At 45.3% G+C, this 21,298-nt stretch overlaps 1 protein-coding gene across 1 annotated transcript in view; it reads right to left on the reverse strand.

Moving 5' to 3' along the window:
• Positions 1–7,609: 7,609 nt before the first annotated feature.
• The window catches only part of LOC139234645 (scavenger receptor cysteine-rich domain-containing protein DMBT1-like), a 99,473-nt gene continuing 85,784 nt past the window's right edge, over positions 7,610–21,298 (reverse strand). Inside the window, exons 6-13 of the mRNA XM_070865330.1 lie at positions 19,949–20,263; positions 14,529–14,843; positions 12,501–12,815; positions 11,048–11,365; positions 10,889–10,966; positions 10,483–10,800; positions 10,046–10,162; positions 7,610–7,731 (exon numbers count right to left, since the gene is read on the reverse strand). Of these exons, the coding sequence (XP_070721431.1) occupies positions 7,610–7,731; positions 10,046–10,162; positions 10,483–10,800; positions 10,889–10,966; positions 11,048–11,365; positions 12,501–12,815; positions 14,529–14,843; positions 19,949–20,263 (1,898 nt within the window). The remainder of the gene's footprint in view (positions 7,732–10,045; positions 10,163–10,482; positions 10,801–10,888; positions 10,967–11,047; positions 11,366–12,500; positions 12,816–14,528; positions 14,844–19,948; positions 20,264–21,298) is intronic.

The raw sequence follows: 21,298 nt of genomic DNA on the forward strand, positions 1-21,298 counted from the left end.
GCATGCTCCATCTCCAGGGCCATCCTGGCTTAGATGTAACCATGGAAGAGAGGCAGGCAGTTGGGCTGAACGACCCGCTTGATCGCCCGCTGCCTGGACCGGCTGATGGCCACATTGGCCATGTCCAGGAGCAGACTGAAGAGGAGGCCTTCTGACCTGCCCACTCCCCTCCGCACAGGGTGCCCAAAGATCAGGAGTGTGGGACTGAAGTGCAACCAGAATTTGAGGAGCAGCACCTTCAAATAATGGAACAGGGGCTGCAACTTCGCTCATTCGATTAAAACATGGAACATGGCCTCTTCCGGACCGTAGAAATTGCAGGTGGCCTGGGAGCCTGTGAACCGACTTAAAAACTTATTGCACGGGACTGCTCAATGCCACAACCTCAAGGCCAAGTCCCCAATAAATAGAGGGAGGACTCCAGTGTAGAGTGCACTCCATTGGGGACCCCCGCCTCCTCTGGTCGGTAAGATGGTGCGCCATGGCATATCCGGAAGCCAGACGAGGATAGCAAGGTGGAGAGTGTGCAAGAGCAACCTACTGAACAGCATCAGCATCTCTTTTCAAGAACAGGTGCAGCTTTGTTTATTGTCATTTTCTATAATCACAACAGTCACCGTCCATTGCAATGGCATTCAAACAGCGCCAGTCCATTCCTAGACAGAGGGATGGTGATTGCGGGACTGACAGAGATTCTACTCACCGAGAGTGGACAGATCACCGCCGGCATTTCTGAGTGTGACATCATCAGGCCCGCCGTCCAGCAGCAAGTGACCGCCCTGAGTATCAGTGACTCCAGTCTCAACATCGTCATAATCGCCCGGAAGCGGTCCTGGGAGCAAAGAGAGATTTCCACTGAAACCAAATGCTAGCACGGAGTATCCGGAATGATATTATAAATCAATCTGCCCGGGCCTTGCAGGCGGGAGAGTGCACCAAACGTGAACTTCCGGTGAAGTGGCATTGGCTGGCGGGGAATGATCGGACCATGTCCTGTTGAGATAGTTTACCCTCTGCCTTAAAGTCACACATATCCCAATGAATCACTCACCCAACCTGCACGCACATTTCACACAGAGCCATTTGCGGAAACAGATTGAACTGAATGTTTCATTCATCATACTATTGGTTGCAATCCACATGATTTTGTTTCAAATCCAAAGTATTTCCAGAATATCTCAAACTAAAATCACTCTCCACTTCTACGGCTCCTTGGCAGTGTTGCTTTTCGGGAGTAAGCTCCAGCATCTTTAGGTGTTGGTTTTTAATTATAGGTAGTGTGATGTCCAAAAAAAGAAATTGTAGGAAGTAAAATTGTACCCACCCTGAATACTGGAGGAGTTCCTTTGAGGATTTTCTGATCCCGGATCAGCGTCCCCCCAAACGTCACTGGTGTAATAATCAATATGATTGAGGGAGACATTAGAACCAGGCACTGTCAAACACAAAAATAGATGGTTATTGGACAGATTGATCGGGATATTGGAACAGACAATACAATATCATTGTCTCTGTGACAATATCCTGGAATTTGGTAACGGGCACCATTGTGGGAGAGCGTTCACCACAAGGCCTGAAGTGGTTCAGGGGGAGATCCACCTCAGCATTAGCAGGGAATCTTGGGCTGGTTCATAAACGTCGGCCCTCCCAGTGATAGAACACAATAATACATAGTACCGCCCGTTCATACAGGTAATATCTCGGGTATCGGAGCAGAAAAAATACCTTATAAAAGAGTCTGTTTATACAGAGAGAGTGAGTGGGGATTCCTGATCCAATTTGCCCCCTGCCCCCTCAACACCAACTCTTTCATTTCCGGAGACTCTAAAACCGCCCGCGGTCACTTCAGAATCCGGCTTTCGCCCCCAACTTCTCCACCTCCCCCTCACGAAACCTCCTCCCAACGACGAAACGGCTGTCACCTCAAAAGCAGCGAGAAGATTGAGATTGGATAATTGGAGTAAAATGAAATGTGAGTAACAGAAAGTCCAAGGTCAGTAAACACAATAAATCTTATAAAGGATACGCGACAGTGAAGGGATGAAGATGGATCCAGTCGGTTTGTCACTTGAGCGACTCTGCTCGCGATTTAAAACCGGCCGGAAAACCTGTTCTTTGAGCAATACCGACCAGTGAGAATTGTCCCAATCCCATTGCGAGACACACTGTACACACGGACACAGAGACACTGTCACTGTGATAGGACTCTTTCACCTGGGGCCAGTGAGCGGACTGCTGATCCTGTCCACTCAGTACATTGACCATTAAAAGGGATAATTAAGGAGAGGACATTTGTCCAGTGTAGATTTGGTATCAGACAGGAAATAGATACCTGAACCCTCGGACTGAGCAGAATCCTCACCGGGTGGAATATTCTCAATCTCTTCATAAATTGCTTGGTACAATCCGGCGGGAGACTCCCTGCCGCCAGTGACAGCACCTGTTGGAGCGAGGGCGGGAGATTAACATTTTGTTGCACTACAGGCGCGTTTCATATGAATTCATGTGCGAATAATTCCAACCACTGAGATGATGATAATCAAGGGACAAAATCAATGAGCGTTAATGTGAAGGAGCTGTGTTTTGTGTGTGTGTTTCTGTATAGACACATAGAAACATAGAAAATAGGTGCAGGAGTAGGCCATTCAGCCCTTCTAGCCTGCACCGCCATTCAATGAGTTCATGGCTGAACATGCAACTTCAGCACACCCTTCCTGCTTTCTCACCATATCCCTTGATCCCCCTAGTAGTAAGGACTTCATCTAACTCCCTTTTGAATATATTTAGTGAATTGTCCTCAACTACTTTCTGTGGTAGAGAATTCCACAGGTTCACCACTCTCTGGGTGAAGAACTTTCTCCTCATCTTGGTCCTAAAAGGCTTACCCCTTATCCTTAGACTGTGACCCCTGGTTCTGGACTTCCCCAACATTGGGAACATTCTTCCTGCATCTAACCTGTTTAAACCCATCAGAATTTTAAACGTTTCTATGAGATCCCCTCTCATTCTTCTGAACTCCAGTGAATACAAGCCCAGTTGATCCAGTCTTTCTTGATATATCAGTCCCACCATCCCGGGAATCAGTCTGGTGAATCTTCGCTGCACTCCCTCAATAGCAAGAATGTCCTTCCTCAAGTTAGGAGACAAAAACTGTACACAATACTCCAGGTGTGGCCTCACCAAGGCCCTGTAGCAACACCTCCCTGCCCCTGTACTCAAATCCCCTCGCTATGAAGACCAACATGCCATTGGCTTTCTTAACTGCCTGCTGTACCTGCATGCCAACCTTTAATGACTGATGTACCATGACACCCAGGTCTCGTTGCACCTCCCCTTTTCCTAATCTGTCACCATTCAGATAATAGTCTGTCTCTCTGTTTTTACCACCAAAGTGGATAACCTCACATTTATCCACATTATACTTCATCTGCCATGCATTTGCCCACTCACCTAACCTATCTAAGTCACTCTGCAGCCTCATAGCATCCTCCTCGCAGCTCACACTGCCACCCAACGTAGTCATCCGCAAATTTGGAGATACTACATTTAATCCCCTCGTCTAAATCATTCATGTACAATGTAAAGAGTTGTGGCCCCAGCACAGAACCTTGCGGTACCCCACTAGTCACTGCCTGCCATTCTGAAAAGTACCCATTTACTCCTACTCTTTGCTTCCTGTCTGCCAACCAGTTCTCAATCCACGTCAGCACACTACCCCCAATCCCATGTGCTTTAATGTTGCACATTAATCTCTTGTGTGGGACCTTGTCGAAAGCCTTCTGAAAGTCCAAATATACCACATCAACTGGTTCTCCCTTGTCCACTTTACTGGAAACATCCTCAAAAAATTCCAGAAGATTTGTCAAGCATGATTTCCCTTTCACAATTCCATGCTGACTTGGACCTATCATGTTACCTCTTTCCAAATGCGCTGCTATGACATCCTTAATAATTGATTCCATCATTTTACCCACTACTGATGTCAGGCTGACCAGTCTATAATTCCCTGTTTTCTCTTTCCCTCCTTTTTTAAAAAGTGGGGTTAAATTGGCTACCCTCCACTCGATAGGAACTGATCCAGAGTCTATGGAATGTTGGAAAATGACTGTCAATGCATCCGCTATTTCCAAGGCCACCTCCTTAAGTACCCTGGGATGCAGTCCATCAGGCCCTGGGGATTTATCGGCCTTCAATCCCCTCAATTTCCCCAACACAATTTCCCGACTAATAAAGATTTCCCTCAGTTCCTCCTCCTTACGAGACCCTCTGACCCCTTTTATATCCGGAAGGTTGTTTGTGTCCTCCTTAGTGAATACCGAACCAAAGTACTTGTTCAATTGGTCTACCATTTCTTTGTTCCCCGTTATGACTTCCCCTGATTCTGACTGCAGGGGACCTACGTTTGTCTTTACTAACCTTTTTCTCTTTACATATCTATAGAAACTTTTGCAATCCGCCTTAATGTTGCCTGCAAGCTTCTTCTCGTACTCTATTTTCCCTGCCCTAATCAAACCCTTTGTCCTCCTCTGCTGAGTTCTAAATTTCTCCCAGTCCCCGGGTTCGCTGCTATTTCTGGCCAATTTGTATGCCACTTCCTTGGCTTTAATACTATCCCTGATTTTCCTTGATAGCCACGGTTGAGCCACCTTCCCTTTTTTATTTTTACACCAGACAGGAATGTACAATTGTTGTACTTCATCCATGCGGTCTCTAAATGTCTGCCATTGCCCATCCACAGTCAACCTCTTAAGTATCATTCGCCAATCTATCCTAGCCAATTTACACCTCATACCTTCAAAGTTACCCTTCTTTAAGTTCTGGATCATGGTCTTTGAATTAACTGTTTAATTCTCCATCCTAATGCAGAATTCCACCATATTATGGTCACTCTTCCCCAAGGGGCCTCGCATAATGAGATTGCGAATTAATCCTCTCTCATTACACAACACCCAGTCTAAGATGGCCTCCCCCCTAGTTGGTTCCTCGACATATTGGTCGAGAAAACCATCCCTTCTGCACTCCAGGAAATCCTCTTCCACAGTATTGCTTCCAGTTTGGCTAGCCCAATCTATGTGCATATTAAAGTCACCCATTATAACTGCTGCACCTTTATTGCATGCACCCCTAATTTCCTGTTTGATGCCCTCCCCAACATCACTACTACTGTTTGGAGGTCTGTACACAACTCCTGTCGAAAGTTTTTTGCCCTTTGGTGTTCTGCAGCTCTACCCATATAGATTCCACATCATCCAAGCTGATGTCTTTCCTAACTATTGCATTAATTTCCTCTTTAACCAGCAATGCTACCCCACCTCCTTTTCCTTTTATTCTATCCTTCCTGAAGGTTGAATACCCCTGGATGTTGAGTTCCCAGCCCTGATCATCCTGGAGCCACGTCTCCGTAATCCCAATCACATCATATTTGTTAACATCTATTTGCACAGTTAATTCATCCACCTTATTGCGAATACTCCTTGCATTAAGACACAAAGCCTTCAGGCTTGTTTTTTTAACACCCTTTGTCCTTTTAGAATTTTGCTATACAGTGGCCCTTTTTGTTCTTTGCCTTGGGTTTCTCTGCCCTCCACTTTTCCTCATCTCCTTTCTGTCTTTTGCTTTTGCCTCCTTTTTGTTTCCCTCTGTCTCCCTGCATTGGTTCCCATCCCCCTGCCATATTTGTTTAACTCCTCCCCAACAGCACTAGCAAACACTCCCTCTAGGACATTGGTTCCGGTCCTGCCCAGGTGCAGACCGTCCAGTTTGTACTGGTCCCACCTCCCCCAGAACCGGTTCCAATGCCCCAGGAATTTGAATCCCTCCCTGCTGCACCACTGCTCAAGCCACGTATTCATCTGTGCTATCCTGCAATTCCTACTCTGACTAGCACGTGACACTGGTAGCAATCCTGAGATTACTACTTTTGAGGTCCTACTTTTTAATTTAGCTCCTAGCTCCTTAAATTCGGTTCGTAGGACCTCATCCCTTCTTTTTACCTATGTTGTTGGGAGCAATGTGTACTACAACAACTGGCTGTTCTCCCTCCCTTTTTAGAATGTCCTGTACCTGCTCCGAGACATCCTTGACCCTTGCAGCAGGGAGGCAACATACCATCCTGGAGTCTCGGTTGCGGCCGCAGAAACGCCTATCTATTCCCCTCACCCTTGAATTCCCTATCACTATCACTCTCCCACTCTTTTTCCTGCCCTCCTGTGCAACAGAGCCAGCCACGGTGCCATGAACTTGGCTGCTGCTGCCCTCCCCTGATGAGTCATCCCCCCCAACAGCACTCAAAGCAGTGTATCTGTTTTGCAGGGGGATGACCACAGGGGACCCCTGCACTACCTTCCTTGCACTGCTCTTCCTGCTGGTCTTCCATTCCCTATCTGGCTGTGGACCCTTCTCCTGCGGTAAGACCAACTCGCTACACGTGCTACTCACGTCATTCTCAGCATCGTGGATGCTCCAGAGTGAATCCACCCTCAGCTCCAATTCCGCAACACGGACCGTCAGGAGCTGGAGGCAGATGCACTTCCAGCACACGTAGTCGTCAGGGACACCGGAAGTGTCCCTGAGTTCCCACATGGTACAGGAGGAGCATAACACCCGACCGAGCTCTCCTGCCATGACTTAACCCTTAGATACACTTAAATTGGCAACAACAATGTTAAAAGTTACTGACTAATATAAAAAAGAAAAAGAAAAGCTACTCACCAATCACCAGCCAATCACTTACCCCTTAGGCTGTGACGTCACCTTTCTGTTTCTTTCTACTACTTTTTTGTCTTCTCCCTGTAGCTTCACAAATACGCCTCACCAACGAACTCCCGATGCCTCTCACGGCCTTTTATAGGCCTCTGCTGATCCCCGGACTCACGCCTCAGTGACCAAGAACTCCCGCTGCCTCTCGCGGCCTTTTATAGGCCTCTGCTGATCCCCGGACTCACGCCTCAGTGACCAAGAACTCCCGCTGCCTCTCGTGGCCTTTTATAGGCCTCTGCTGATGTTCAGCGCCAGCAGACTGCGGCCAATTGTATTGACCTCGGGAAAGACGAAGTGGCGAGTTTCAGGAGAAATGAATTCCAGCTGCTCGCTCGGTTAAGGGGCCACACGGGGAATTCCGCTGAAGACGTTGGTGAAGTTGGCTGATCTCTGCGGACAGCATCAGTTTGGATCCGTGAGTGAGGAGCTCATGGTTCTTTGTCATGTCCGGTCAGTGTGAGAAGTGAGGTTCTGTGTGCACAGGGCGGGAGTGTGTTGGTGGGTGAGATATGAGTGCGATAGTTGTGTTGGGATGTACAATAATCACTGGCGAATGCAGAAAGTCTTATGAAGCTTGCAAAATGACCGACAGATCGCAGTCAGTGATTTCGGGACCCAGAAGCTGAAGAGGTGGACCGGATACCCAATGGATGCAGGAAGAGTTACAGACAAATAATAACTGACGCACAGCCCAAAGAGATCAATTAAACTTGCTGTTCCATTGTTGCAGTTAGCAAATTCTTCTGGAATCTTATGTAACGGCTGATGAACTTTAAATAACTATCCACTTTAAATTTCCAATTTTATATTTCCGGCAGGAAATTCAATGGAATAAATTGCCAAAAGATGATTACGATTTATTTCTAACAAGACCATGGGGCACCCCATGGAAAACTGTAATGAACTGGAGACTCGCCAGGATCTCATTGTGCGAGGTGCCTTGGGAAAGAGTGACCATAATATGGTGGAATTCTACATTAGGATGGAGAATGAAACAGTTAATTCAGAGACCATGGTCCAGAACTGAAAGAAGGGTAACTTTGAAGGTATGAGGTGTGAATTGGCTAGGATAGATTAGCGAATGATACTTAAGGGGTTGACTGTGGATGGGCAATGGCAGACATTTAGAGACCGCACGGATGAACTACAACAATTGTACATCCCTGTCTGGCGTAAAAATAAAAAAGGGAAGGTGGCTCAACCGTGGCTATCAAGGGAAATCAGGGATAGTATTAAAGCCAAGGAAGTGACATACAAATTGGCCAGAAATAGCAGTGAACCCGGGGACTGGGAGAAATTTAGAACTCAGCAGAGGAGGACAAAGGGTTTGATTAGGGCAGGGAAAATAGAGTACGAGAGGAAGGTTGCAGGGAACATTAAGATGGACTGCAAAAGGTTCTATAGATATGTAAAGAGAAAAAGGTTAGTAAAGACAAATGTAGGTCCCCTGCAGTCAGAATCAGGGGAAGTCATAACGGGGAACAAAGAAATGGTAGACCAATTGAACAAGTACTTTGGTTCAGTATTCACTAAGGAGGACACAAACAAGCTTCTGGATATAAAAGGGGTCAGAGGGTCTAGTAAGAAGGAGGAACTGAGGGAAATCCTTATTAGTCAGGAAATTGTGTTGGGGAAATTGATGGGATTGAAGGCCGATAAATCCCCAGGGCCTGATGGACTGCATCCCAGAGTACTTAAGGAGGTGGCCTTGGAAATAGCAGATGCATTGACAGTCATTTTCCAACATTCCATAGACTCTGGATCAGTTTCTATGGAGTGGAGGATAGCCAATGTAACCCCACTTTTTAAAAAAGGAGGGAGAGAAAACAGAGAATTATAGACTGGTCAGCCTGACATCAGTAGTGGGTAAAATGATGGAATCAATTATTAAGGATGTCATAGCAGCGCATTTGGAAAGAGGTGACATGATATGTCCAAGTCAGCATGGAATTGTGAAAAGGAAATCATGCTTGACAAATCTTCTGGAATTTTTTGAGGATGTTTCCAGTAGAGTGGTCAAGGGAGAACCAGTTGATGTGGTGTATTTTGACTTTCAGAAGGCTTTCGACAAGGTCCCACACAAGAGATTAATGTGCAACATTAAAGCACATGGGATTGGGGGTAGTGTGCTGACGTTCATTGAGAACTGGTTGTCAGACAAGAAGCAAAGAGTAGGAGTAAATGGGTACTTTTCAGAATGGCAGGCAGTGACTAGTGGGGTACCGCGAGGTTCTGTGCTGGGGCCCCAGCTGTTTACATTGTACATTAATGATTTAGATGAGGGGATTAAATGTAGTATCTCCAAATTTGCAGATGACACTATGTTGGGTGGCAGTGTGAGCTGTGAGGAGGATGCTATGAGGCTGCAGAGTGACTTAGATAGGTTAGGTGAGTGGGCAAATGCATGGCAGATGAAGTATAATGTGGATAAATGTGAGGTTATCCACTTTGGTGGTAAAAACAGAGAGACAGACTATTATCTGAATGGTGACAGATTAGGAAAAGGTGAGGTGCAACGAGACCTAGGTGTCAAGGTATATCAGTCATTGAAGGTTGGCATGCAGGTACAGCAGGCGGTTAACAAAGCAAATGGCATGTTGGCATTCATAGCGAGGGGGTTTGAGTACAGGGGCAGGGAGGTGTTACTACAGTTGTACAGGGCCTTGGTGAGGCCACACCTAGAATATTGTGTACACTTTTTGTCTCCTAACTTGAGGAAGGACATTCTTGCTATTGAGGGAGTGCAGCGATAGTTCACCAGGCTGATTCCTGGGATGGCGGGACTGACATATCAAGAAAGACTGGATCAACTGGACTTGTATTCACTGGAATTCAGAAGAATGAGAGGGGATCTCATAGAAACGTTTAAAATTCTGATGGGTTTAGACAGGTTAGGTGCAGGAAGAATGTTCCCAATGTTGGGAAGTCCAGAACCAGGGGTCACAGTCCAAGGATAAGGGGTAAGCCATTTAGGACCGAGATCAGGAGAAACTTCTTCACCCAGAGAGTGGTGAACCTGTGGCATTCTCTACCACAGAAAGTTGTTGAGGCCAATTCACTAAATATATTGTAAAAGGAGTTAGATGTAGTCCTTACTACTCGGGGGATCAAGGGGTATGGCGAGAAAGCAGGAATGGGGTACTGAAGTTGCATGTTCAGCCATGAATGGTGGTGCAGATTCGAAGGGCAGAATGGCCTACTGCTGCACCTATTTTCTATGTTTCTATGTTTCTATATGAAGCGACTGAGATGAAGTGTCTGTTAAGTTGTAAGATTTGAGCCTCACCTCTTCTTGTTGACTTTCTCTGTATTACCACCATCAGTGCGATCAGCTCACCGATTAGAAGGACTCCGAGGGTGATGCAGACGGCAACAGGGATGGAGGTGGTTTTACCTCCCTGTCCTAATCACAACAGTAGATTGTATTTTTTAAAATGTTTCAGTCAATTTGAAACCGCACACATTTTTTAGAAAAATTAACAAAGCGAAGAAAATGTCAATAATACCAATGCTACCAATACGAACGCTAACCTTCATACCAATAATAGTACTAATAATGGTAAGTTCCTGCAGATGTGAATGGGTAATCAGCAGAATATATTGTAGAAATATGTCATGACCTTCAAATATTAGGATTTTACATTAAAATGGTTCACGTTGTTCTTAATTTCCAAAATCAATGAGTCACGTTCACAGAACAAGGAAACGTCCTGCGACTCTTACCAGAACAAATCACATTGGCATCTTCCTTGTGATCACAGTCATGTTGACCTGGCGGTGAGGAACGACAGTCGGACAGAAAGGATTCACTTCCGGTGCACTTCACCTCATCCAGCCAGATAACTCCGTCACCCTGGGCAAATGTGGCCCCTCCTGCGGCCAATAGAGCGGGGCCGCAACCCAGCTGTCTGCAGACAACATTGGCATCGGCCATATCCCAGGAGTCATCACACACCGTGCCCCAGCTGTTATTGGACAATATCTCCACTCTCCCGGAGCACTTGGTGTTGCCTCCAACCAGACGCAAGGATTGTCCCGAGTCTATCAAAGGGAATCATTTATTGTTATGTATTTAGTACAAGCCAGGAACACAAGTCAGATAGTTGGTGTAATGAAGAGGAGGAAGTACCTGGTGAATGTCCATGTTTAGAACCAGATTCTGGAACGCAGACCCTTGAACTGTGGGATCCCTCCGGCACTCGGGCTTCTATTGAGAAGAGACACATGCTGACTATTAGTCCTCAATGTTTGGAATGACACCCGCACATTGACAGGTTTGTTGACTTACCTGAACAAACAACACCTGCATCCTCTCCGTGATGACAGTTGTGTTGACCCCACGGGTCTGACTGACACTGCCAAAGTGTCGACTCATGTGAATTACACTCCATCTCATCGAGCCAAATGGGTCCGGATCCCATTCCGAATGACGAAGTGCTATACTGAATTGATTGGAGGCCGCCGCACTGTAACTGTTTACAGATCACTTCTGCATCATGTAGATCCAGTTTTTCGGAGCACACAGTTCCCCAGGTCCCATTATAGAACACTTCCACTCTTCCCTCACAGCGATGCTTTCCTTTCACTAGCCGCATCTCTTTGTGCTCTGTCAATGAAACAAGAAACATCCAATTTGATCTATTGATAACTCGTTGTGTGTTCATATTGCACAACACATGTTGCACCGGTTGTTTTCACTGGTCGTCACTAATTGTTTCAGAAATTTAATAGAAAAACAGCTACAATCCGAACATATAATGAAGAATAGTCAACACGGATTTCAAAGGGCAAGGTCGTGCTTGACCAACCTTATTGAATTCTTTGAAGACGTTACAGAAAGAGTAGACAAGTGTAATTCAGTACGTGTGATATGCGTGGACTTTCAAATGGCCTACGATTCTGTACCACAAAGTAGAATCATGATTAATCCAGAGGATGTGTAGTCAGATCACAAGTAGCTGAATGGATAGCCAGCTGGCCACTAAACAGCAAACGGAATAGTGATTAAAGGTAGTTAATCAGACTGGTGGAGGGTAAAAATTGATGTTCCACAATGATCGGCGCTGGGACTATTGTGAGTCATCATTTATATAAACGATTTGGACTTGGAAATCTTAAGTACAACTTCAAGATTTACGAATGACAGTAAAATCGGGCGGGGGTGGGGTGTAGTTGGGCTACAGTTAATACTGAGGAAGACTGCGACAAAATACAAGAAGACATTAATAAACGGGCGGATTTGGCGTGTAATTGGCAAATTAATTTTAATATAGATAAGTATGAGCTGATGCAATTTGGTAGGAGGAATAATACTCCTTGGAATACAGGAGCCTAAATGGGTTACAGGAGCAAAATGATACAGATTCACCAATACTCAAAACTAATGGAGACAAAAGCTAAGGACCATAAATAAAACAGGCAATTCAGGAGAACGTTCTTTACCCAGAGAATGGTTAGAATATGGAACTTGGACCACGTGAAATAGTTGAGGCGATAGCACAGATGCCTTTTATGTGAAGCTAGATAAGCACATGAAGGGGAGAGGAATAGATCGATATGTAGATTGGGTTCGATAAAGCACGGTTGTAGGATGTTGGTGTGCAGCATAAACACCACACCGACTAGTTGGGCCGAATGGCTTGTTTCTGTACTCTAAGTTGTATGTTATGCTATGTATTATCTCCCGTGTGATGCCTCACGTATAACACTGCAGATGGTGAGCAGACTGAAAGCGCCCTTACCTGAGCACATCAACCTCACATCTTCTTTATGATCACAGTCGTGATTACCCCACCCAGTTGATGGACATTCCCACAGAAACGATTCGTTACCCGAACAGCTCAGCTCATCCAACCAAACTGGGCCTGAGCCTGGTCGACAAGAAGCAGGAAGTGTCACGTTCAATACATTTCCGCAACCCAGCTGTCTGCAAACCACCTCAGCGTCGGCCCGGTCCCAGGAATCGTCACAAACTGAGCCCCAGGTCCCATTGTAATAAACCTCCACTCGCCCAGCACATGGGCCTCCACCGTCCGATAGCCTTAACTGCACGTGTTCTGTTAGGCAACAATACAGGAGGGTTATACATCCATTACACATTAACCTCATCACTCAATACAACCCACTGTATCTTCTCCAGCCAAATAAATCTGTGTTTTTAATGCGCCTGTAACATGTAAATGAAACTATATAACAGAATATCTCCCTACACTTAAATATTCTTTAGTTTGTTGGCATTTACACCCATCTCCCATTTCCTTTAAGTTCAGTCTCATGTTTATTTCGCCAAACACCTCTGTGTCTTACTAGGTTCATCATAGGCAGTCTCTCGAATAGAGGATAACTTGCTTCCACGTCAAAAAGTTCACAGGTGTTTACTAGTTTACAGAGTTATTCACATCCCTACTTAATACTTCACCTGCTTCCTGCATAAGACAACGTACACAAGTCCAACACCTGAACATTGGTTTGCCAGTACACAGTATCTAGGTGAAGAAAGATGTTCTGGGCTGTACTGATGTACGTTTCAACGGGCAGTATAACTTACATCAGAAAAACCTCAGAACATCTGCCTAGAATTATATATTGCATAATGGAATTTACAAAATTTCAACTTCAGAAAATCTACCTGCATTAAGATGCTGTATAATGAAACTTACACCAAACGATTTATGCACGGTTTAATATACCAATACAACTCCAGCACATCTGTCTAGACCTTTGCTACTCAATGCAACTGCTTGTAACCTCGTTGCGTCTTTGACCGCCGAACTGACCTTCCAATCCCGTATGATCTCCGTCACAATGCCCGCCTATTTCCACCTCCGTTTCATCGCTCACCTCCGTCCCTGCCTCAGAACCAAATATTCCAATGTTTTCTAGCTGTCCTCCCGTCCTGCAACTCCATAAAACTGCAGCTGACCCAAAGATCTGTTGTCTGACCCGCACCAAGTCGCACTCCCCAGCAGCCCCGTGCTCGCTGACCTACATTGTTTTCCCGTTCGCCAAGCCTTCAGTTTTAAATTCTCATTCTCATGTTCAAATATCCTAATGGACTCGCCTCGCCCTCTCACTATAGCTGCTTCAAAAACTAATCATTTCTAGACCTCTGCTTTTTCTCCATATCTTGTCCCCTTGTGCATCACCCACTTACTCCGCTCGCAATTAGCGACCGTACCTTTAGCCGTCTCGGCCTCGGATGGGAAACCACTCTATAAACATCTCCGCCTCTCATAGAAACATAGAAGATAGGTGCAGGAGCAGGCCATTCGGCCAGTCGAGCCTGAACCACCATTCAATATGATCAAGGCTGAACATGCAACGTCAGCACCCCACTCCTGCCTTCTCCATGCCCCCTGATCCCTGTAGCCGCAAGGGCCACAACTAACTCCATTTTGAATATAGCCAACGAACTGGACTCAACAACTTTCTGTGGTAGAGAATCCATTAAGACACCCTCTTGCAATCTATCCATCTGACCAAGCTTTTAGTCATCCATTCCAATATATCCTTGTTTGGCTCTGTGTTAGTTTTGTGCATGAATACGCTCCGGCGATACACCATGTGAGGTTTGTATTTGTTGAAGGCGCAATTTCAATGCAATATCACACAGTTGTTCAGTTCTGCCGCGTCCACTCGCTCTGCATTCGACCCCTGAGTTACAAAACTGGTTGGAGAGACACGAGGAACAAGTGATCTTTTTTTACCACTGTATTCATCAGATTAGGAATTCCCCTTTATGGTTCTGTAACATTGAACAATTTGTTCACCTGAACATAGGACTCCTACGCCGACACTGTCAGTGAGAAACGGATTCAATGTAAATGAGCTGCAGTTCCGGAGCTGCGCCTCGTTTCCTTCACACTGGACATCATTCACCCACACGGGCCCCTCACTCTCTCCATATTTTGAAGAATTATAAGCGGCTACTGCAGAGCCGCAGCCCAGCTGTCTGCAGACCACTTTGGCATCATTTATATCCCACAGCTTGTCCCGCACTCTCCCCCAGCTGCCGTTGTGGTAAATCTCCACTCGCCCATCACAGCGGCTTCCCCCATTGGTCAGTCTCGGCGGCCAACCTTCATCTACAAAAAGATACACATTGAGAGCAACGGGTAAACTGAAGCAAATATCCCATAATTTACGACCTCTCACCCTGACAGTTATTATGAATGATACTGATTGCATTGCTGAAATAATTACCCTCATGACTTGTAGGCAAATCCTCCAAGCCATTACCTTTTCTGAGTGAATACATTTGGGAGAGATGCCTTGCAGTCTCCGGTGGCTAAGGCGGGTAAAATTAACCTGGGCCGGGGAGGCATCGTGGTGCTGTGATCTAAGGCATTTAAATTGCTGCGGTTCATTTTATCCAATATGGAGAGAGACAAACAGAAGTTTCAAGTGACAGAGCGTTTCAATGCGCTTCCCACGGCGTGCCAAAGCGCGGAGCAGCCACGGGAGAGAAGTTGCAATGAAGACAGCACTGAGATAACGGACTAGTTGCCAGTACTGGTTGAGTGATACGTTTTATGCAGGGCGCCGGGAGAACTGTAAAATCCGTGAAATAATCCGTGATGTATATCATGATGTATTTCCAACTGTATTCAATATACTGCGCTCAATGTAATGGATATTAAAACTCATCTCGCAGGCAACGGATTAAAACTGAGAGCTTTCAAAGAAAATACAACTGATCTCTGTGGAGAATTGTATGTTGATTGATATATTAACCCGGTCGGATTTATAACGGACACAAAATCAATATACCGCGGATGCTGGAATCTGAAATAAAAACAGGCAGCGTCTGTGTAGAGAAAAACAGAGTTAATGTTTCAGGTCGATGACCCTTCGGCAGAGCTGGCGAATGTTCGAAAATAACACATTGTTTAGAAGCACTGAAAGGGGGAGGGGAAAACGAACAAAAGGGAAGGCCTGTGATAGGGTGAAAGGCAGGAGGATTAGAGAGACAAAAGAGATGAAGGGTCAAATTGAAATGATAATGGCAGGAGTTAGAAAAAGGTTAGTCTAGAGAGGGAGTCAATGGCGGAATAATGACCAGATGCCAATGGAGATAAAGAAAGAAAAACATAGGTTTGGGGGGCTGAGGCTGGGGGGGGGGGGGGTGTGGAGGTGGGGGTCAATCGATCCAAAGATGGTCAGAGGTTCTGCTCTGAAATTGTTGAACGCAATGTGTCCAAAAGGCTGTAAAATGCCCAAACTAAAGATGAAGTGCTGTTCCTCGAGCTCACACTGAGCTTCATTGGAACAGTGCAGGAGTCCAAGGAGATATCAGAGTGGGCGTGGAGTGGAGAATTAAAGTGACAGGCGACTGGAAGCTTGGGGGCACACTTATGAACTGAACGGAGGAGTTCCGCAAAGCAGTCACCCAATCTGCACTTGGTATCCCCAATGTAGAGGAGATCACACTGCGAGCAGCGAATACAGTATACTAAATTGAAAGAAGTACAAGTAAATCGCTGCTTCATCTGGAAGAAGTATTTGGAGCCCAGGATAATGGGAAGAGAGGAGGTAAAAGGGCAGCTGTTGCAGCTCCTGTGCTTGCACGGGCAGGTGCCATGGGAAGGGGAGGGGGAACTGGGGGTGACTGCGGAATGGACCATGGTGTCGCAGAGGAAGCGGTTTCTTTGGAATGCTGAGAGTGGGGGGTGGGAGTAGATGTGATCTGTAGTCGGATCACGCTGGACGTGGTGACAATGGTGGCGAATGATCTGTTGAATGTGGAGGCTAGTGGGATGAAAGTTCAGGCCAAGGGGAACCCTGTTGTGGTTCTGAGAGGGAGGGGAAGGGCTGAGAGCAGAGGTGTGGGAAATAGAATGGACACTATCGAGGACCATGTTAACCATGGCGGTGGAGAATCCTGGTTTGAGGAAAAAGGAAGACATGTCAGAAGTACTAGTGTGAAAGGAGGCATCCCCGGAGCAGATGTGACATAGACGGAGAAAATGGGAGAATGAACATGTCAGAGGCAATAGTGTGAAAGGTGGCATGACATGTGAAAGTATTTATAACAGTTTCAATTCAAAAGTATTTACAACAATATTATATAGTATTTACAGCCCAGAAGCAGCCGATTAATTTCAACAGGTCCACGCTACATCGAACCTTTCAGCACATACATCGATTCCAGTCTTGCATGGGCAAATGCATGGCAGATGCAGTATAATGTGAATAAATATGACGTTATCCACTTTGGTGGCAAAAACAGGAAGGCAGATTGTTATCTGAATGGTGACAAATTAGCAAAAGGGCAGGTGGAAAGAGTCCTGGGTGTCATGCTACATCAGTCATTGAAGGTACGCATGCAGGTACAGCAGGGAGTAAAGAAAGCAAATGACATGCTGGCCTTCATAGCGAGGCAATTTGAGTATAGGAACAGCGAGGTCTTACTGCAGTTGTACAGGGCCTTGGTGAGACCACACCTTGAGTATTGTGTGCAGTTTTGGTCCCCTAATCTGAGGAAGGAGGTGCATGCCTTTGAGGGAGTGCAGCGAAGGTTCATCAGACTGATTCCCGGGATGGCAGGACTGACATATGAGGAAAGACGCGATCAACTAGGCTTATACTCACTGGAATTTCGAAGAATTAAGAGGGGATCTCATAGAAACTTCGGGACTGGACAGGTTAGATGCAGGTAGAATGTGCCCGATGTTGGGGAAGTCCATAACCAGGGGTCACAGTCTAAAGATAAGGGGTAAGCCATATAGGACTGAGATGAGGAGAAAGGTTTTCACCAAGAGAATTGTGCACCAGTAGAATTCTCTGCCACAGTAAGTTGTTGAGTCCAGTTCGTTGGACATATTCAAAAGGGAGTTAGATGTGGCCCTTATGGCGAAAGGGATCAGGGAGTATGGAGAGAAGGCAGGGGTGGCGCACTGAGGTTGCATGATCATCCATGATCATATTGAATGGCGTTGCAGGCTCGAAGACCCAAATGCTACTGCACCTTTTCTCTATGTTTCTATGTTTCCCATACACTTAGCTAGCTTCCTCTTCAATAAATTTATGCTATTCTCCCAAACAATTCCACGTGGTAGCAATTTCCACATGCTTACTACTCACAGAGTAAAGAAGTTTCTCCTGAATTCATTATTGGCTTTATTAGTGACAGACTTACATAGAAACATAGAAGCATAGAAAATAGGTGCAGGAGTAGGCCATTCGGCCCTTCGAGCCTGCACCACCATTCAATATGATCATGGCTGATCATGCAATTTCAGTACCCCATTCCTGCTTTCTCTCCAAACCGCTTGATCGCTTCAGCCGTAAGGACCACATCTAACTCCATTTTGAATATATGTAACGAACTGGCCTCAACAACTTTCTGTGGTAGAGAATTCCACAGGTTCACAATTCTATGAGTGAAGAAGTTTTTCCTCATCTCGGTCCAAAATGGCTTACCACTTATCCTTAGACTGTGACCACTGGTTCTGAGCTACCCCAACAGTGGGAACATTCTTCCTGCATCTAACCTGTCCAATCTGGTCAGAATTGTAAATGTTTCGATGAGATCCCCTCTCATTGCTCTAAATTCCAGTGAATATAAGCCTAGTCGATCCCATCTTGCTTCTTATTTCAGTCCTGCTATCACAGGAATCAGTCTGGTGAACCTTCGCTGCACTCCCTCAATAGCAATAATGTCCTTCCTCAGATTAGGAGACCAAAACTGCAGACAATATTCAAGGTGAGGCCTCACCAAGGCCCCATAGAACAGCAGCAAGACCTCACTGCTCCTATACTAAGTTCCTCTCGCTGTGAAGTCCAACATGCCATTTGTCTACTTCATCGCGTGCAGTACCTGCATGCCAACTTTCACTGACTGATGTACCGTGACACCCAGGTCTTTTTGCACCTCCCCTTTGCCTAATCTGCCACCATTCAGATAAAATTCTGCCTTTCTTTTTTAGCCACCAAAGTGGGTAACCTCACAATTATCTACATTATACTGCATCTGCCATGCTTTTGCCCACTCATCAAACCTGTTCAATTCAACCTGTAGCCTCTTAGCATCCTCCTAACAGCTCAAATGGCACCCAGCTTAGTGTCATCTGCAAACTTGGAGATATTACATTCAATTCCTTCGTCTAACTCATTAATGTATATTGTGAATAGCTAGGGTCCCAGCACTGAATCTTGCGATACCCCACTCGTCACTGCCTGCCATTCTGAAAAGGACCTGTTTATTCCTACTCTTTGCTTCCTGCCTTCCAACCAGTTCTCTATCCACGTTAATACATTACCCTCATATCATGTGCTTTAATTTTGTACACTAATCTCTTGTGTGGGACCTTGTCCAAAGCGTTTTGAAAATCCAAATAAACCACATCCACTGGTTCTCCCTTGTCCACTCTACCAATTACATCCTCAAAAAATTCTAGATTTGCCAAGCATGATTTCCCCTTTCATAATTCCATTCTGACTTTGACCAATCCTGTCACAGCTTTCCAAATGCGCTGCTATTACATCTTTAATAATTGATTGCAACAGTTTCCCCACTACTAGGCTAACCCGTCTATAATGCCCCGTTTTCTCTCTCCCTCCTTTTATAAACAGTGTGTTTACATTAGCTACACTTCAATCCATAGGAACTGATCCACAGTCTATAGAATGTTGGAAAATGACAAACAATGTATCCACTATTTCTAGGGCCACTTGCTTAAGTACTCTGGGATCCACACTTTCAGGTCGTGGGGATTTATCGGCCTTCAATCCCATCAATTTCCCTAACGCAATTTCCTGACTAATAAGGATTACATTGATGGCCCCAAGTTTTGGGCTGCGAAACATGTAGAAAAATCTTCTCTAAATGTAGCATATGGAGCCAGTTCATAATTTTATACCTTTGTTTCAAATTTTAACTGCTAAAATTTATAGCGTTTTCAATACAATTGTCGCATTACCATTGTATTGCAATTGCCCCGTTTTGCTGTTTGAACGGTTCTGCCAGCAGCTCCAGGTGCGGATTCTGGATAAAGCTGTGGATTCACCCGGACAGAGATAAACACCGTAACGCAGAAACATTCATTGATTACATATGTGCTGCATTGAAAAGCTTTGGTTCAGTACTAATTAACTTGAGTCAATTCGACCGACAAACACAGACTCTCTCAGTTTCAAGGGAAACATGTACAGTTGGTGTATTACAGTTGAATAGAATGAGAGGACTCACCCGAGCAGATGACACTGGCATCATTTCCATGTGAGCAGCTAAACTGATCCCAGGATGAAACCGGACAATTCCACAATCGAGACTCGTTCCCCCGGCACCTGTAGTTCTCCTTCCACACTGGGCTGGTTCCCTCCCCAAAGTGAGCTCCTCCCGGGGTTGCGGTTACTGCCCCGCACTGAAGGTGCTCACAGACCACGCTCGCGTCCTTTAAACCGAAGTAAAGATCACACACAGTCCCCCACTGCGCTCCGTATTGAATTTCGACCCGACCGGAGCATCGGGAGCCCCCAGATACCAAGCTGAGATCTCTGTGACCTAAATAGTAATAATAACAATAATTATTTTTATTATATTAATAAATACTAATAACGTCATAATGATCATTGTTACCATTGTAATGATTTAAGATGAATTCTGGTGACAGCTCAAAAAAAAGAACTATTAATATTGCTACCATTACTGCTTCTACGAAATCCTCTGCTGCTATTACTACCACAGCTGCTAACACTACTACTGCTCGTACTATTATTATATTATTACTGCTGCTATTACTACTGCTATGACTACCATTACTACTGATAGTGCTATTCCTACTACCAGAACTATTAGCACTAATATTACACTAATACTACTGTTACTACTACTATAACTAGCTGGGATATAGGTACAGGAGTGGACCACACAGCCCCAGTTCCTCCATTCAATTAGATCATAGCTCATCTGAAACACAATTCAATTTTCCAAACTTTGCCCCATAATCCTTGACACTATTACCTAAAACAAATCTATGAATCTCAGTTTTGAAAATTACAACTGTATTTTGGTGGAGCAAATTCCATATTTCTGATTTTACTTCTGACTGGCCTAGCTCCAACATTAACCTTCTTGCATTATGTTCTGGATTTCCACATCAGGGAAATATTTTCTCGGTGCCGATTCCTCGAACCTTTTATAATTTTAACCATCGCAATTACACCACCCCTTAACTATCTAAACTCAAGGGCATCCGAACCAAACTTATGGACTTGTCTTCATAGTTTAACACTTTTAGTCCTAGTATCACCCTGGCGAATCTGCGCTGCACCCTCTCCAAGGCCAATATACTCTTCCTGATGTGCGGTGAACTTGGCTTAAAACAATACTCCGGATGGGGTCTGACCAAGGGTCCGTACAATGAAGCTTCACTTCCTCACATTTACATTCCAGTCTGCTTGATATGAAGACTGACAGTTCATTAGCCATTTTCAGTACTTTTTGCACCTTTGCACAAACTTTGTGTTATTCTGCCTGGGCCCCCAACTTCCTTTGCTCCTCCAAAGATTCTCGGCAACCACCATTAAGACAACATTT

Source organism: Pristiophorus japonicus, chromosome 22 (genome assembly GCF_044704955.1).
Source record: "Pristiophorus japonicus isolate sPriJap1 chromosome 22, sPriJap1.hap1, whole genome shotgun sequence".
Classification (NCBI taxonomy): domain Eukaryota; kingdom Metazoa; phylum Chordata; class Chondrichthyes; family Pristiophoridae; genus Pristiophorus; species Pristiophorus japonicus.